The sequence below is a fragment of the Camelus ferus genome, chromosome 19, assembly GCF_009834535.1.
Source record: "Camelus ferus isolate YT-003-E chromosome 19, BCGSAC_Cfer_1.0, whole genome shotgun sequence".
Classification (NCBI taxonomy): domain Eukaryota; kingdom Metazoa; phylum Chordata; class Mammalia; order Artiodactyla; family Camelidae; genus Camelus; species Camelus ferus.
Window position 1 is genome coordinate 35,160,174 of NC_045714.1, and position 18,089 is coordinate 35,178,262.

The 18,089-nt window shown below is 38.7% G+C and overlaps 1 protein-coding gene across 1 annotated transcript; it reads right to left on the reverse strand.

Moving 5' to 3' along the window:
- Positions 1–4,852: 4,852 nt before the first annotated feature.
- Positions 4,853–6,888, reverse strand: DEFB115 (defensin beta 115). The gene is made up of 2 exons (XM_032461189.1): positions 6,795–6,888; positions 4,853–5,094 (listed from the first exon to the last, which is right to left on the reverse strand). Exons 1-2 carry the CDS (start codon positions 6,886–6,888, stop codon positions 4,853–4,855), a joined length of 336 nt encoding a protein of 111 aa, XP_032317080.1.
- Between the last annotated feature and the right edge of the window lie 11,201 nt (positions 6,889–18,089).

Genomic DNA, 18,089 nt, shown 5'->3' on the forward strand with positions numbered 1-18,089 from the left:
ATTTCATCTTTGACCATTAAATATAACGGATTTGTTTCATAGATGCTCTTTATCAAGTTGATGCAATTCCCTTTTCTTCCAACTTTCTGAGAATTTTTATCATGAATTGGTGTTGGATTTTAAATAAATTGCCTTTTATGCAACAGTTGGTATTCTCATATTATTTTTATTATTTCCCTATTGATATGATGGGGTTATAGTGACTGATTTTGGAATATTAAACCAGTTTTGCATACCTGAAATGAATTCCTCCTGGTCCTGGTGTATAATTATTTTCATACATTGTTGGATTCTACTTGCAAATATTTTGCTTAGATATTTACAAATAAATTCATGAGAGCTATTGGTCTGTAGTTTTTTCCTTTCCCGTAATGTCTGTCTCTGGTTTTAGTATTGGGTAATGCTGACATCATAAAATGAGTTAGAAAATGTTCCCTCCTCTTCTACTTTCTGTAATAAATCATGTAATATTGGCATTAAATCTTCTAAATTATTTGGTAGAATTCTCCTGTGAAACCATTCTGAGTCTGGAGATTTCTTCTTGAAAACTTTTAAATTACCAATTCAGTTTCTTTAATGGTTATAAAACTCTTCAGTTTGTCTGTTTCATCAAGGGTGAGTTGAAGTAGCTTTTGGTCTTCAAAAAACTGTTCTACTTCTTCTAAGTTGTAAATTATGAGTGAAAAGTTTCTTGTAGTGTTCCCTTATTATCTTTTTTAATGGCTATAGGATCATAATGTTATCCATTGCTTCATTACTGATACTGGTGATTTGGAAGTCCCTTCTTTTTATTTTTATCAATTTTGAAATTAGATATAACAATTTTATAGTTTTTTTTTTAAGAACCAGCTTTTGGGTTTTTTTCCCCCTGATCTTTTTTCCTGATTTTTTCCTTTCTTCTCCTTGCTTTGGGTTTAGTTTGCTCTTCTTTTTCTAGCTTGAGGTAGTCTTAGATTATTGAGATGTTTCCTCTTTTGTCACTTTAGATGCAGCCCACATGTTTTGGGCTGTCACACTCTTAGTGGACACCTTCAATTACAGAACCCAGTTTTCTGTATATATCTTCAGATCTCTCCCTCTTTCTCTCTCTCTTTAGTATATTCTTCTTTCATATTTCTTCCACTGACTTAGATCAGCAGTAGTGACACTGGTCACCTGTCAACCGAGCTCGTCTGACCTCCACATCTCTACCCTGCTCTTTTCATGGATGAAGGTCTGAACGCGCAGTTCCTCCCCCAACCCTCTGTGGTGTTCCGCAAAACTCAGGGTATGCCTGCAGGCTGTCAGCACAATTAGATCTTGATGTTCAAAGAAAGGGATCATTAGTTTGGCCCTGCAGAGGGGGCCACCTTTCTTGGAGAACTCAGTGTGCTACTTGAGATCTGCTGAGGACTGAGTGTGCTCTGGGCATTTCCATTATTTGCTCCTTATTACATCATATTGTGTCTGAATGATAGTTTGGGTGCAGCAGTGTGCCCATGTAAACAACTTTTCATAAATTTGCAAACATACAGTGGTGGAATGTGATGCAATTATGACCAATGATATTAAGCAGAATATTTTTGGTAGGATATCTCATAAGATACTTAAAAAAAAAGAAGGGGCAAAGATTCAAGTGGCATGCCCTCATTAGCTTTTGCCCTGCCACTTCCTTCTTCATGAAACACAGTCATAATGCTGGAGGCAATGCAGCCATCTTATAACTGTGAGGCAAGAGCACATAATAGGAATGTGTGAAAACAGAGGAAGACATTGCCTGGTGCCTGATGTCATTCTGAAGCTCTTATAGCATCCCTTGACTTTATGTCATATGAGAAGAATAAGACCCTAATTTGTATAAGACACATTTTTGCATGATTTTGTGTTTCACATTATAACCTATTGTACCTCCTAACTAATAGGTCCTGTATTAGAAATTGAATGTGATTGAAGAATATAGTCCTTTCCTACAGTTACAGAGATGCAATTTTCTTCCTTATTTTTCATTCTCTTTACTCTCTCTAGTTAGATATGAGGGGCAATTAATTAGATTAGGGCACTTTTATTTTGTAGTTACACCATATTGACTGGAGAAAAAGTAGCTTACTAACTCAAGAAGGGTACCATTCCTACTTGGAAAACAAACCAACCAACCAACAAAACCCTATAAAACACAAATTAGATCTCTAGAGTCTATACTGAGTTTATTTCTTGAGGTCATGCATTTGGATTTGAATACACTTATATTTAAAGTTCATGAGACGTGGACTATTTCTACTTTTCTCACTGATCTGTATCTAGCTCCTTCACCAGTACAGGCAGAGAGTAGGTGATCAATGAATATTTGTTGCAAGAAGAAATACATGGATGTATCCATTATTATCTACACAAACACCCACGCGTACACATACACACATCCAAAAAGCTCTACATTAAAGTGAAAACAATGCCTTGGAGGAAGTTAATAATTTCTTTTACCTTGCCTACCTTTTCTGATTTTTCTTCATGGAAAAGAAAAAGGATCTCATTGGAGATGTATTTTTGAGAATAAAATGTTGATGAGATTAGATTGAAAAAAAATTCTGAAGCCCAGGAAGTGTATGTGCTACTGTAGACATTAGGAAGAGAGTTCTATCCACAGAGATGATTCGTACCTAAAGGAGAAGATGCCCTGGGACAGCCAATGAAAAAAATTGACCAGAGTATTTCAGTCGGAGCATTTTGTGATTTAGTTTAGCATGTGACACCTTCTTTATTAGATCCTACAATTGATAGTGAGAAGGATCTGTCTCTAAGAAGCAGTTAGTGTTGGACTTTGGATGGTTGATATGCCCTGAAAAATAGGATCCAAGGAACTTCACCAGACAGGTTTTATCTCTGAGTCCCTCTTACTGAAAACATTGCAGGATACAAGACTCAAAAATAGCTCCCACTCTGTCCCTCAAGGACATAATAAATATAATCAGAAGGGTAAGAGGATATAGCATGTCCATGAAATTAAATGGGTGTTTAAAAAAGGAACAGTTGCAGAAATGAATGATGAAAAACATAACTGTTGATATGAAGCTTTAATATTTATATTAATATAGTATGAATGTTGAGTTAGTGAGGTAAAGAATTATTATCTACATTCAATACTGCTCATGAACTATTCGCTGAAATTGTGGAAAGTTCTTAAATAATAAGGAAGTAACGATACTGTTTTGCTCTGTTGCTCTCCCTCAGATTCCTGGACACCATGTGAAAAAAAATGTGTATCCTCCTTTAAAATTTTCTATTACATCATGACTATTTTCCCGTATATTAAATATTCTCCAAAAACTGAATTTTTAATAATTGCATAAAATTTCATGGATTGGGTGCCCTGTACATTTTTTTTATCCAGTTTCGTAATTGGGCATTTTATGTCCTTTTTCTTTTTGCTAATAAGTATATGTATGTTTCATGTACAAGTATATTCTATGTAACTATTCACAGACATAAACCATTCAACATAATAATTCTATAAATGCACCTTATTCCTGTCTGCTTAGTGTATCATCAATTTCTGAACACTGCAAATTTTAAAATGAGGGAAAATACCTAAATATATAATAGCTTCTATTTCTTTGACTATGGGGAAGTTAAACTTCAGATATATATGTATTGTGTATTTTAGTTTTTCTACAAAGTATGTGGTTCTGCCTATTTTTCCCTTTTATTTTGACAGCAGTCGGTTTTTTCCTGCTGATTTATAGATTTTCGCTTATAGGCTCCATTTTGAAATTTAACTCTTTAATGTTTTGAGGTTATTTTTGTTTTCCAGATAATTAGGTCAACAAAGGCTAGGGATAATTTTCAACTTTAGGACCTTATTGGCATTGGCTTCTGAACTAAGACTGTCGGCTAAATGGGAACAACTTCCTCCTTAACTGCAACAAGACAAATTTCTATTGGTGCCTAGATATACCATTCAGGGCTGGGTTTATTACACATCTTAACCACAAGGAGGCTCACAAAGCTTTCCCTTTCACCACACCTTCCACATTGAGGAAGTTGGTTCTGGTGGGGACGAGTAAAGGGAAGCTTTTTTGCTGCAACAATCATTTTCCACTATGAGGAAACGTAATGTCTGAGCTCAGGCATCGTGGGTTCAAAGTCCTACTACTGAGCTAGATCTTTGTGCCGGCTGGGGCAAGTCACTTAATCTCTCTGTAACTTAGTTTCCCCTTCGGGCCAAAGGACATAATACTATTTTCTACTGCGTGGAGCTATTGTTAGGGCAAAATGAGGTATATATGTAAGTGCTTAGGACAAGGCTTTGCACACAGTAAGTTCTCAGTAAATTTTCAAGGTCTTTGTTTGTTTAGTTAGTTAGTTAGTTTTACTATTCCTCCCTCCTCCGCCATTTGATTGGGGCAGGAAGGGTTGCCTCTTGGTCAGAGGGCATGCCAATACTTGAAAAGCCAGGTGTGATTAGGGGTTTGGGTAAGGGATCAATTCCCAGAGTGATACAATGAGACAGAGCCTTGGGCTATACCCTAAACTAAACAGGCAAGAAGACTTCTGGACCACAGTGGCCTATCTCAGCAGAGATAAGAACATGTGACCAAGGTGGAATTTGTATTAACCTGGAAAACTTTTACATTCAGAGACCTAGAAGCACCTAGTCAGAGGCTTGAGAATTCAGGATCCAGAATCTATAAAACTGTCTTACTGTAAGAACTGATATCCCAGTCATATCCTGGGACAGCCTAGACATGTTAGGCTACAGAGGCCTAGAGAGACAAGAAAGAACAGTAGCTGGAAAGAGCACATATTTTTTAATGGATCATGTGAGGACCCGGCAGGTATCTAAGGATCTAAAAACCATGTAGGCGACCTGAGAGCAATCTCACTGACGCACTACAGTGGCTGCCAAAATTGTCTCATCACAAGTCTTAGATGGATACTTGGTCATACTTGTCGTAGTCCAAAATGTCATCTCTTCTTTCTTGGCAGATTCTATTGGTTTATGCTTTACTACAGGGATGCAGCAAACCTTTCTTGCCCCACATTTTTCTTTCTTCTTCTCATTTGCTTTGCAAGATTTTCTGCATCTGCCAGTTCCATAACCACACTTTCTGGCCCATCCATCTATCAAAATAAAGAGATGATGAAACAAATGTGACAGTGAATGTATGTATTTCATGTATAACTGAAAAATTGTGCTCTACCCTGGAATATGACACAACATTGTAAAATGACTATAACTCAATAAAAAGTGTTTAAAAAAAGATGATGAAACAAATACATGAACGAGTAAAGGCTATTACACTAAAGATGTTGGTAACTGTAGTCATAATGCTTAGAATGAACTGTTGAAATGTAATGGCATTCTTGGGAATATTAAATAAAGTTGTGCATGTAGAATGCTTGCTGCTGGTCTTGACACATATTAGATATGAGCAGTTATCTTCCTGCCTCCAACCAGCTCTAATTTGACTTTATCTTTATGCTTAGCATCTTTCCATCTTCATCATTTTTCACAGTCTCACCAACACCAGTTCCTCCTTGCCCCCAAATCTAGGTGCTTGTCAAGGAATGGGACAGTGCCTTCAATTATCTGGTATTTTTCCCCCTCTTCATTCCTGCACTTGTGATTTGTTGAGCACCTACCATGTGCCAGCCACTGGTCTAGGCTGATGCCCAGAGGATGTCTAGAGCAGTACTTTGAACACTGAAAGATCAGTTTATATTGCTGATCAGCAGGCAGATGTTCTCAGCCCTACATAGGTCAACAGAACACAGAGCGTTCATTGACCCAGCTTCCCAAGCACAGTGGGTTCAGTTGAGAGATCATAGTATGTTGGTTTAAATTACAAACTTGCTCTATTCCCCACCACCACCAACTCCCTTCTTGGGAAATAATTCCCAATTCTCTTTCTCCCTAGGACATTTGGACTGGAAAAAAATCAGAGTCAAGATGATGGCACTCCCTCCTCTATTCCAACTGCCCTCACCAGAGTTTACAGTAGGCTGAAACCAACTCAGGGTTAGCCCATAATTACCTTCTTTTGCTTTTCAAACAACTGAGTGATGGACAAATGCTTTCAGCTTGAAAAGCTGATCCAAGGGAGGATGCAACTTTCAACAGCACAAACCCGAAGGGAAATCATGAAATTAAAAGTCAAACTTTAGAATTCCTGGGAATCCCAAGTGGAAAACATTTCTGTTAGAAAGTTATTCCATCACTCGGCCAAGAAGTCCGTTATATTTTTAGAGTGCTTTGGCCATGTTCAGTCTGGAATCCAGAATCTTCTGTCCTAGCCTCAGCTCTACACTTTGAGGCTATTTAAAAACCTGTGGCTATCCAACATCAACCTACATTTTCACTATAAATACTAAGACAAGAGCAAGATGCTTTTCTGATTGATTTTAAGGAGCATTCAAAACCAAACGGGAAAGGCAGAGTAATGGGACTGGTTACCGCAGGAGGCGGTATAGAAGTGGTATCAGTTGGAAGTGAGAGGTGTCTGGGATGAGACCCTGTTGACATTCAGGACAAGGATATTAAGGACACTAGGGGTTTGGGGTTGTTTCTGCATATGGAAGGGGCTTCATACAAGAAACCCTGGCCTCTGCTGATATTTTTCGGGTTCCCTAATGAAAAGCACCACCACGGTTGGGGTGACAGACCACCCTTATCATGGGGCATGTTCATGATAAGGCTTTTCACCAGATCTGAGCCATCCCTGTGAGCAGTCCTCACTCCCACACATGGTGGGTCTTCCAATGATTCTACGATTTGGACCCCATTCCTACTCCCTTTTCCCTCCTCTCCATGGTCTGGTTACCTGGGGAAGCCTCAGCCAGGACCACAAGGACAGCTAAGGCCAGGAACAAGAGTTGAATATATCCTGAGAGGGGTGAGGAGTGATCCAGCAGCATACTGAATGTGCTAGGGAGGGTAGGTTTTCACTCTGTGTTTTATTGACCTGGGTAGGGCTGAGTCATGGACAATAAGTCAGAGAAGGGCGGAATGTTCCACCACCCAGGACATCAGGCTACAAGTCAGCAATGTGAATAGACCATCCAGTGTTCAGAACCCTTTTCTAGATTAGACTTCAGCTGGGAAAGTGGAAGGCATTAGGAGAGGACATACGAGTCCTACAAAAGTCTGTGGCATTGCGGAGAGAATGGGCCCACATTCCAAGAAGCCTTTCCCGCTCCTGTCCTTGGGAAGTTTAGCCCCCTTCTCTTAGGTTCTCACAGCCTCTCTGCTTCCTTCTTTCTATCATAATGTCTATCGCGAGAAGCTGGAACTAAGTCTTTTTCTAGTTATCTCCTCTATCAGACTGACACTGTCAAGAGCAATGTGTAACAGACAGTGAGACCCCTGAAATCAGGGACTGGCTTTGATTTCTGTGTGTCCGGACTGTGCAGTGAACATCTGTTGAAAACAATGAATGAATGAATGAATGGATGCATGGATGGTATTCACTTATATCCTCAGAATTGGCATTTGTCAGCTGAGAAAATGCAGGCCCACCGGGTGGAAGAGAAGGGTCTTGCCTAGGGTCACACTGTGGGCAAGAAAGAAAAGACTGAGAGCACTTATAACCCAACTCTTAGTCCAGCTCTTTTTAACTCTGCATTTTTCTCCTTAATTCCTACTCCAAATCTTTTTTTTTTTAACATTTTTATTGATTTATAATCATTTTACAATGTTCTGTCAAATTCCAGTGTAGAGCACAATTTTTCAGTTATACATGAACATATATATGTTCATTGCCTACTCCAAATCTTTGATATTAGCTGCTTCTGGGCCTTTCTTGGACTCTAGTCCTGAAGAACAGAGCAGCAAAGAGGGTGCAGAAGGGGCGCTGCCTTGACTCCATCAGGAAGTCTGTCTGTGAGTCCACTGGATTTTCTTTTTGGGGGTCGTTGGTCTGTTTTATGGTTATTTTTCACCTTTTGATGGATCCAGTGTTCTTCTATTACACTGTCTTCTTTGTGCAGTTGGCAGATACTAGAGACAGCCTGATGGGGTTCAGGAGGTCTGTTTTGCCTTTAATATCCAGGTAATGTGTTCTCCAGGAAAGCAGTGAGCTTGAAGCCATCCACTGAACTCTCACTGTCTCTCAGTAACTATGACATAAACTTTACACACATGGTCCCTTCGAATCTTCATAGATCCTTGATCTGTCCCAGGTAGATGTGAATTGCTCAGGGTTACACAGTGTGTAGGGTGAGGGGTGGACTCAGATCTGGTTTACCTGTCCCCAGAGCCCATGTTCTTTCTGTCATCCCAGAGGATCAAGGCCTGAGTAATGAAGGAAGAAGAAGCCTGCTTCACCTGAAAAACAGTCATGGCCTGAAGAGAGTTACGGTTGTTATCTTCTGAAGGACATGTTCTGTGCAGGCCTAGAGGGCAGAACTAAAAGTCTTGGGTGGAAATTGCAGGGCAGCAGGTTTAAACTAATTGGAAAGACCTCCGATGATTGAAAACATCTGGAAATAGCTAGACAGTCTGGGAGAAGTGGTGGCGCCCAGTGTCCAAATGCTGCCAACCGAGTCTGCGTGATCCGGCTCTCAGATTCTGCAGGGACGACTGCTGAGTTGCTGGATGTGGATCTGTTGACAAGGCACAGTGCTGGGCGCTGGGTCTAGGAGGGGAAGAAAGCAGCATCCTGGCACTCCGACTGGGGACAGAGACAACAGACATATAAGGCCAGATGGGGACAAGTACTATAAAGAAAAATAAAGCAGGATAAGGGATAGAGAATAATATGGTGTATGGTGTGTGTGTATGTGTGTCTGTTTTGAACAGATTATTCAGGAAGGACTCTCTGAGGAAGTGACGTTGAGTAGAAAACTACAGGGACTGAGGAAGTGGGCCACGTGGCTATCTAGAATCTTCCAGGCAGAGAAGAGCAAGGGTGAAGACTCTGAGGAAGAAGAGTGCTCGGTGTCTTAGGAAGAGCAAAAAGTCAAGTGTGTCTGGAGTAGAGTGAGGGAGGGAGTGAATAAAGGAAACTAAAATCATAGAGGCAGGCAGAGCAATAGTATGGAGCATTGCCAGGGGATTGTTCCTAAAACCCAAATCTGAGCTTTTTGTTTTTCCTTCCAAACCTTTCAAAAGCTGTACGGCGAGTACAGGAATCAGTTCTAAACTCCCTTTACGATAATTCCCTGCTCACCTCCATCGTCTCCCTGTCAGTCACCACCAGTGGACCTCACAAGCAACTTGTGTTCTTGACAATTAATCTGTTTCTTGACCTTTTTTATAGGCTTCGCATTTTGCTGAGAAGCTTCTTGCAAACCAGACTTATGTTTCTCTCTAAGCGACACCTAAGCAGTACTTGTGCCCTGTCTCAGCCTGTGTATTCATTTCTTCCCCGCCCGCAGGGGAATCTTATTTACTTTTAATTTTTTACAAATAAAAATTGTATATATTTGAGATAACAGTGTGATGATTTGATATATGTGTACATAATCAAGTTAATTAACACACCCACTGCCTCATATAGTTGTCTTTTTCTTTTTTAAAAAGGTGAGAACACTTAAGATCTACCTTCTTAGCAAATTTCAGATATACAGTTAAGTGTTAGTGATTATAGTTACCATGTTGCACACCAGGTTCCCAGTGCTTATTCATCTCCTAACTGAAATTTTGTGCCCTTTGACCTGCATGTCTCCATTTCATCTGCCCTCTCCCAAGCCCTAGCAACCACCTTTCTGCTCTCTTCTTCCATGAGTTCAACTAATTTAGATTCACCATGTAAGTGAAATTATACCTTATTTGTTTTCTGTATCTGACTTATTTCACTTAGCATAATGTTCTCCGTGTCCATCTATCAACATATTGTCCAAGCTGGCAGGATTTCCTCCTTTTTAATACTGAACAATACTCCAATGTGTATATGTGTACTTGTAGTATATGTGTACATATGTATATATCACATTTTCTTTATCCATTCATCCATCAACAGACACGTAGATTGTTTCCATATCTTGGCTTATTGTGAATAATGCTGCAGTGATCAAGGGAGTGTACATACCTCTTCAAGATAATGTTTTCAAAAACCGTTTTCATTTCCTTCAGGTATTAACCCAGAATTGTGTTTGCCATCTTAACAGGTTGGGTATCTCACTGTGGTTTTGACTTAGATTTCCCTGACGATTAGTGATGTTGAGTGCTTCTTCACATGCTTGTGGACCCTTTAGCTGTCTTCTTTGGGAAAATGTCAGTTCAGCCCCCTTGCCCTTTTTTTAATAGGATGACTTGACTTTTTTTTGCTACTGAATTGTATGAGCTTTTTATATGTTTTGGATATTAACTACTTATCAGATGTATGTTTTCAAGTATTTTCTCCCATTCTGGAGATTGCATTTTCAGTTGGTTGATTATTTCCTTTGCTATGCAGAGAGCTTTTTTGGTTTGATGTAGTCACACTTGCTTGTTTTTGCATCAGTTGCCTATGTTTTTAGAGTCAAATCCACAAAATTTATTGCAAGACTAATTTCACGTAACTTTCCATTGTGTTTTCTCCTAATAGTTTTATGGTTTCAGATGTTACATTTAAATCATTAATCAATTTTCAGTTGAGTTTTGTGTATGGTGTAATATATCTTCTCTCTTTTTACTTGGTTAAGCCTAACTAAAGCTTTGTTATTTTGTTTATGTCTTGAAAAAACCAATTCTTAGTTTCATTAATCTTTTCAATTGTCTTGCTAGTCTCTTTATTTCTGCTGTAATCTTTACTATAAATCTTGGGGAACCTCTTGGAGAGGCAGGAGGCAACTTGGACTCCCCCTGGGGACATAGATGGTGGTGGCAGCAGCCATTTTGGGGGAGTCATTTTACCACAAGAGGTAGAAATAAGCTTGTGAATGTTCTGCTCTCTCCAGACACCAAAATAACTCATCTCATAACTAGGTTGTGTTCCTTGGATACGAATTGTCAATAGATAAGGTAGTTCTTGGTCTTAGAATAAGCTTAAGTTCAGAAATGTCTGGCCACGTTTGATGACTCAGATGTTGATATGCACAAACTTATTTTACTGTTTTGGTTGAAGAAGAAAGAATAGGTTTAATACCTAGTCAAGGGATTATAAGCACAACAGTGATCTTAATGTTGGTCTTTTGACCAGCCCATAAGAACCCAATGATAGCCCTCCACAGGCAGAAGCTGAGGGAGCAGCCTCCTCCCAGGGTTAGGGTTAGGGTTAGGGTTAGAAAATGGAGGATATTCCCAGTGTCGGTCAGTCAGTCAGTCAGTCAGTCAGTCATCCTTGAATTAGTTCAGTCTGGCAATCTGAATTGGGAAATGCGGGGAAATGAAAGATCTCCCTCTCTTGCTGTCTCTCTCTCCCTCTTCCTCTTTCTCTGTCTCATTCCCTCCCTCTCTCTTACACACATGCACGTATGCTACACACACACACTCTACTTGCTGAACAGGTAGAGAGGTTTGAAAAGAGAAATAGAAGCAGAGGTGAGAGAGTTTATGGCAGATGCACATGGTAGTGGCAAGTTATTTTATGTTATATACTCTTTAGTAAAGTCTCACTAAACATCCCAGGCAGATTCTGCTGGGCTGTGGAGAACCAAAGAGCAGCTCTGTCCCACACTTAGGATGGGATGGAAAATGGGAATGCCACAGCATTGAGTTGTCAACACCATTCAGCACCAAAGAATCATTTTCTTAAGCATCCACTCTGTGCTAGGATCAGTGACACAGTCTGAGGATAGAGCAACAAATTAGACCAATGTGGTCCCTGCCTGAACAGGGGCTTCTAATCCATTAAAGAACATGAAGGCTGTGCTCCTGAGGACTTAGAAGAGGCACTGAAGATTGGTGATTAGAAATGCAGGCTGAAGAACCAAACAGCCTTGGATGTTGGGCAAGTCATTTAATTTTTATGGCCCCCATTTATAAAGTTATAACAATAATAGTGCTTTTTAAAGTAGAATTAAAGGGTTAAAATAAGTACTGTGAAGAGTGCCCAGCACATATGTCCTCAGTAAGTGCCACATCGCACCATTATCATCTTTACTGTAACTTTGGGAGGGTCAGCTGTAACTATGTAACTTTGCGCATTTTGAGAAAATCTAGTATCTAGCAATAAAGTCTCTGAGATGTATGCTATCATAGCATGAGTTAACTTACATTTAATAGAATGCATGTTGTTATTTGTCCCTAGTTTCCAGTCTTCTCTTCTACAAGGAACTGAGAAAAATTTCTTAACCAGTCTGGCCAAGGGAAAAGATTTTGTCCAGTTTCACCCAAAGTGAGGTTTTGTATCTGACATGTTTACTGCTGCTAAAGGAACATTACTAATGAGTATACAGAGTTCCAAGATAGCCTATGCTTCTTGTATCCACAAACACATAGAAAAGATCTCACTCCTTCTCAATGACTCTCTGGTCACGTTTGTCACTTAATAGATGTAATACAGCTTGAACTGGGGGAGTTCAGGTTATAATCACATTTAGCATCTTCTGTGGTACAGCTTATTGGAGGATGGCAGACGTATAGAGAGAAGTGAATTTTGTCATCAATGGTTTGAAGTGGGAAGAACGTGGGATAGAGTGTCACAGGCATACATTCCCATCTCACCCCCATTTCTTTCTAACATGTGACTTGAGGTGCATCATTTAATGTTTCTGGACCTCAGTTTCCCATTCTGTAAATGAAGATGAAGGAGAAACAGATTATTAACTTCCTTGCAGGAATCTGATTCCAATATGTATCCCCATGTTGCTCAAAATATTAACAATGTGTTTGTTCCTCATCAGAGCTTACATATGAGACAGGTAGTGGTCCTGGATTTCAAAAAGGAGAGGCATCATCTTTTTACTGTATATGTCCTGTTGACGTGAAACAAATAGATTGCCAGATAGTTCTCAGGCAAAAATGGATTTATTTGGGATCAGCAGAGAATTGCAGTTCAGAGCCTGCAACCAAAATGAGTCATGTGCAAGTCCTCCTTACAGGACAAGGGGAGGAGAACTTTTATAAAGAGGAAAAGGAAGTTGAGAGGGTTCTAGTAAACGAAGAGTCTATGGCTTTTCAGAGGCTAAGTCCTTCCCAGGAAAGAAGAGGAGTGTTTCTTCCTCCTTCCTCCCATGCTAGCGGTGTGTGAGAACTCCCTTTTCTGGTCTCCCAACTCCATTTAACTGAAGTTTCTGTTATTAATTTTTTTATAGTCCTATGGTTTTTTTTTTAAAGGTGGTGGAAATACATAAATTTAACAGATGTCAATTTAGAATAACAAATTCTGCTACGGAAAAGATGGCTAATTGTGGGAAAATATTGTAAGGTCCATAGTGCAGCTGGTGGGGGTGGAGAAGGAGTAACAGAAAAAAGCTTCTTTGTATGAGTAGATCTCTTTCCATAACTCAGTACACTTCTGCTAGGGGGATAACTTCTCTTTCAAGGCTTCAGCCTCCGCTGAGAGAATCTGAGCCTGTTGACTCTAAAGAGTGAATATCTAGTGCTGCCGGCAAATGAAGTCCTGTCCCAGGTAACACAATATTCTTTGCCTCTCCACCTCATTACCTATCCCCAGACTCCTAGAGAAGTCAATAAAATCCAGAAGCAGAGATGCACACAGTTCTGTACTTAATTTGTCCTACTGACTCCTCTGCCTTCAGTATCAAGAAACTCCTATTTCAGAACTACTGAAGAGCTGTAGAATCAGGCCATAAGACCATAAATAACCATAAATCTGGGGAAATAGCAAAAAGAAACTAGGAAGAAATGTTACGTGTGGAATGTTTAGGATTTGGCCCTCTGTTGTACGTGTGGAATGTCATGCTGAAGAGGAAACGCACATTCCAGGTAGCCTCAAATATATAACTAAGACCAGTGGACTGGAGGGTTAGAGTTAAATCATGAAATAAGGAAGAAAAATCATTTTTGTTCACTGAAATCATTTAGAAAATACACAAAGGAACAAATAGGAAAAAAAATACAAATCATCCCTTCAAACTGAAAGAACTTAGCATTTTTGCATAATTACATGCAGTTTTGGCTCTCTCATATTTTGGTTAACACTTATTGAAACATTTTAAATACTGGATTTAATTTGTTGATATTTTGTTGAGAATTTTTGCATCTATGTTCATCAAAGATATTGGCCTGTAATTTTGTTTTTTGTGGTGTTTTTGTCTGGTTTTGGTATCAGGGTGATAGAGGCTTCATAGAATGACTTTGGGAGTGTTCCCTCCTCTTCCAACTTTTGGAAAAGTTTGAGAAAGCTCCACATAAGTTTTTTTTTTTTGTATTTTTTTTTTGTAGACTTCCCCAGTGAAGCTATCTTGTCCTGGCCTTTTGTTTGCAGGGAGATTTTTATTATTATTATTATTACGGATTCTATTTCATCTCTAGTGACTAGTCTGTTCAAATGATCTGTTTCTTCTTGACTAGTTTTGGCAGGCTGAATGTTTACAGACACTTGTCCGTTTCTTCTAGGTTGTCCAATTTGTTGGCATATAACTGTTCATCGTATTTTTGTTATGATTTTTTGTGTTACTGTGGTTTTGGTTGTTATTTCTCCTTTTTCATTTCTTATTTTGTTTATTTGGGTTCTTCTCTTTTCTTCTTGGTGACCCTGGCTAGAGGTTTGCACAAAGCAGTGCAAAAGGATTAAGTCTGATGAATTATCACAAAACTGACAAGCCTGTGTAACGAATATTCAGGTCAAGAAATAAACTTTACCAGCATTATGGAAGTTCACTTCTTTTTCCTTTGCAGAGGTTATCACTATCTTGATTTCTAACGCCATATTACTATTTTTCTTAGTTTTAAACTCCATGTAAAAGGGAGTCATGGATTTCTTTACTCATCATTGTGTTATTGAGATTGACCCATGTTATTGTGTGGAGAAACAGTCTATTCATTTTCATTGTAATGTAGTGTATTTATTTTCCTGTTGATGTACTTTAGGGATAAGAAGATGCTTTTATGAATGTTCTTCTACATGCCTTTGATGAACATGTGTACTCATTTCAGTTATGTATGTGCTTAAAGTGGGTATAGTGAAGCATATGAACTTTATGTGTCCAATTTTTCATTTATATACTTACCAGCAATTTATGAAGGTTCCAGTTCCTCCACATTCTCAGCAACATATGGAATCATCACATGTTCAGCCATTTGGCATATGCTAAATAACATCTCACTGATGCTTTGACTTTTACTTGATAGCTAATGAGTTTTGACACCCTATCATATGTTTAGTGGCCATTTAGATACCCAGTTTTTTGAAGTGCCTCCTTATGTCTTTTTCACTCTCTGTGGTAAGCAAGCAAGGTAAAATATAATCTCCTTCCTCTGTACCCTCTACATCTACTGAACAATCCCAGCATTTTATTTGCTTTTTAGACTAGAGTCTTTTACCAAATTCTATGGCTCCCACCCGACCTCCCTCCCCTAATCATGAATATTCATAGTGTAAAAGACAGACAGAGGAGGCTGGAATGAAATTTTATAGTGAAAAAAATTGACAGGAAGATTTTAATAAAGGGAAAAGGTTGAGAATCTTCAGTAAGTAGGTTGACTAGTGGTGATCCAAAATTTTGACCAGTCAATGTTATTCTCTACTACATTAGAAAGAATGGTTGCATATGATTTCACACAGCACTTTTTGCCATTTGCACAGTAATGTATTTCAGCTTCATTTGCTCTGCATTTCCTTCTGCATAATCCTTCACCTCCCTCACACGTACTTCCAAAATCCTCTGTCTTCTGTTGTTTGGGTAATGTCTTCATGCTTCCTGGGGAAAATATGGCTATGGTTAGTCTCTATGTGATCATGATAACGGAAGATATAAAATTTTAAGTGCATGGGAGCTGTAATAAAAATAATCTATTTAAAATACACCCAAAGTAATAAAATACCTAGGAATAAATCTAACCAAGGAGGTGAAAGACTTATACATGGAAAACTATAAAACACTGATTAAGGAAATTAAAGAAGACTTTAAAAAATGGAAAGATATCCCATGCTTTTGGATTGGAAGAATCAATATTGTTAAAATGGTCACACTGCCCAAGGCAATCTACAGATTTAATGCAATCCCTATCAAATTACCCATACGTACTTCACAGAACTAGAACAAATCATAATAATATAACAAATATAACAAATCATTTATATGGAACCATCAAAGACCTAGAATTGCCAAAGCATTACTGAAGAGAAAGAAAGAGACTGGAGGAATAACTCTCCCAGACTTCAGACAATACTATAGAGCTACAGTCATCAAGACAGCATGGTATTGGTACCAAAACAGACATAGAGACCAATGGAACAGAACCGAGAGCCCAGAAATGAACCCACAAATTTTGGTCAACTAATCTTCGACAAAGGAGGCAAGAATATACAATGGAATAAAGACAGTCTATTCAGCAAATGGTGCTGGGAAAACTGGACAGCAGCATGTAAAGCAATGAAGCTAGAGCACTCCCTTACACCATGCACAACAATAAACTCAAAATGGATCAAAGACTTAAATATAAGACAAGATACAATAAACCTCCTAGAAGAAAATATAGGCAAAACATTATCTGACAGACATCTCAAAAATGTTCGCCTAGAAGAAATAAAAACAAGAATAAACAAATGGAACCTAATGAAACTTACAAGCTTCTGCACAGCAAAGGAACCATAAGTAAAACAAAAAGACAACCTACGGAATGGGAAAAAAATTTTGCAAGTGAAACCGACAAATGATCTCCAGAACATATAAGCAGCTCATACGACTCAATAAGAAACAACCATACAACCCAACCCAAAAATGGGCAAAAGACCTAAACAGGCAATTCTCCAAGGAAGACATACAGATGATCAATAGGCACATGAAAAAATGCTCAATATCACTAATTATCAGAGAAATGCAAATCAAAACTACAATGAGGTATCACACACCAGTCAGAATGGCCATCATTCAAAAATACACAAATGACAAATGCTGGAGAGGCTGTGGAGAAAAGGGAACCCTCCTACGCTGCTGGTGGGAATGCAATTTGGTGCAGCCACGGTGGAAAACAGTATGGAGATTCCTCAAAAGACTAGGAATAGACTTACCGTATGACCCAGGAATTCCGCTCCTGGGCATATATCCAGAAGGAACCCTACTCCAAAATGACATCTGCACCCCAATGTTCATAGCAGCACTATTTACAATAGCCAAGACATGGAAACAGCCTAAATGTCCATCAATGGATGACTGGATAAAGAAGAGGTGGTATATTTATACGATGGAATACTATTCAGCCATAAAAACCAACAACATAACGCCATTTGCAGCAACATGGATGCTCCTGGAGAATGTCATTCTAAGTGAAGTAAGCCAGAAAGAGAAAGAAAAATACCATATGAGATCGCTCATATGTGGAATCTAAAAAAACAAAAACAAACAAACAAAGCATAAATACAAAACAGAAACAGACTCATAGACGTAGAATACAAACTTGTGGTTGCCAAGGGGGCGGAGGGTGGGAAGGGATAGATGGGATTTCAAAGTTGTAGAATAGATAAACAAGATTATACTGTATAGCACAGGGAAATATATACAAGATCTTATGGTAGCTCACAGAGAAAAAAAATGTGACAATGAATATATACATGTTCATGTATAACTGAAAAATTGTGCTCTACACTGGAATTTGACACAACATTGTAAAATGATTATAAATTAATAAAAAAAAAATCTAGATTCAAACCTGGGCTCTGTCGTTTATTAGATCTTGTCTTTGGACAAGTAGCTTAAGCTCTCTGTCTCTCCATTGTTCTCATCTTTACAATGGCAGTAATAATAGACCACTTATTTTTTAGCATTTTTTTATTGATAAATCTATACTACACTTGAAACCATTTGGGCATTGCCACCCAACCCAGAAACAGCTACAGTGTATCAGAGGTCACATTGGCATGGATACATATGTACAACTCAGTTTATTCACAGATCCACAATCACGTGCAAACTGAGTATGGACATATGGGCTTACTGTACACACCTATTGGTGTGAGTTCAACAACTATGTATCAATGGACATGACAACGAAACAGTCACTCAGATATATACATGTGTATAAAAGACTTTTGTCTGAAAATCCTTTAGTGATACAGTCCCTAACATAT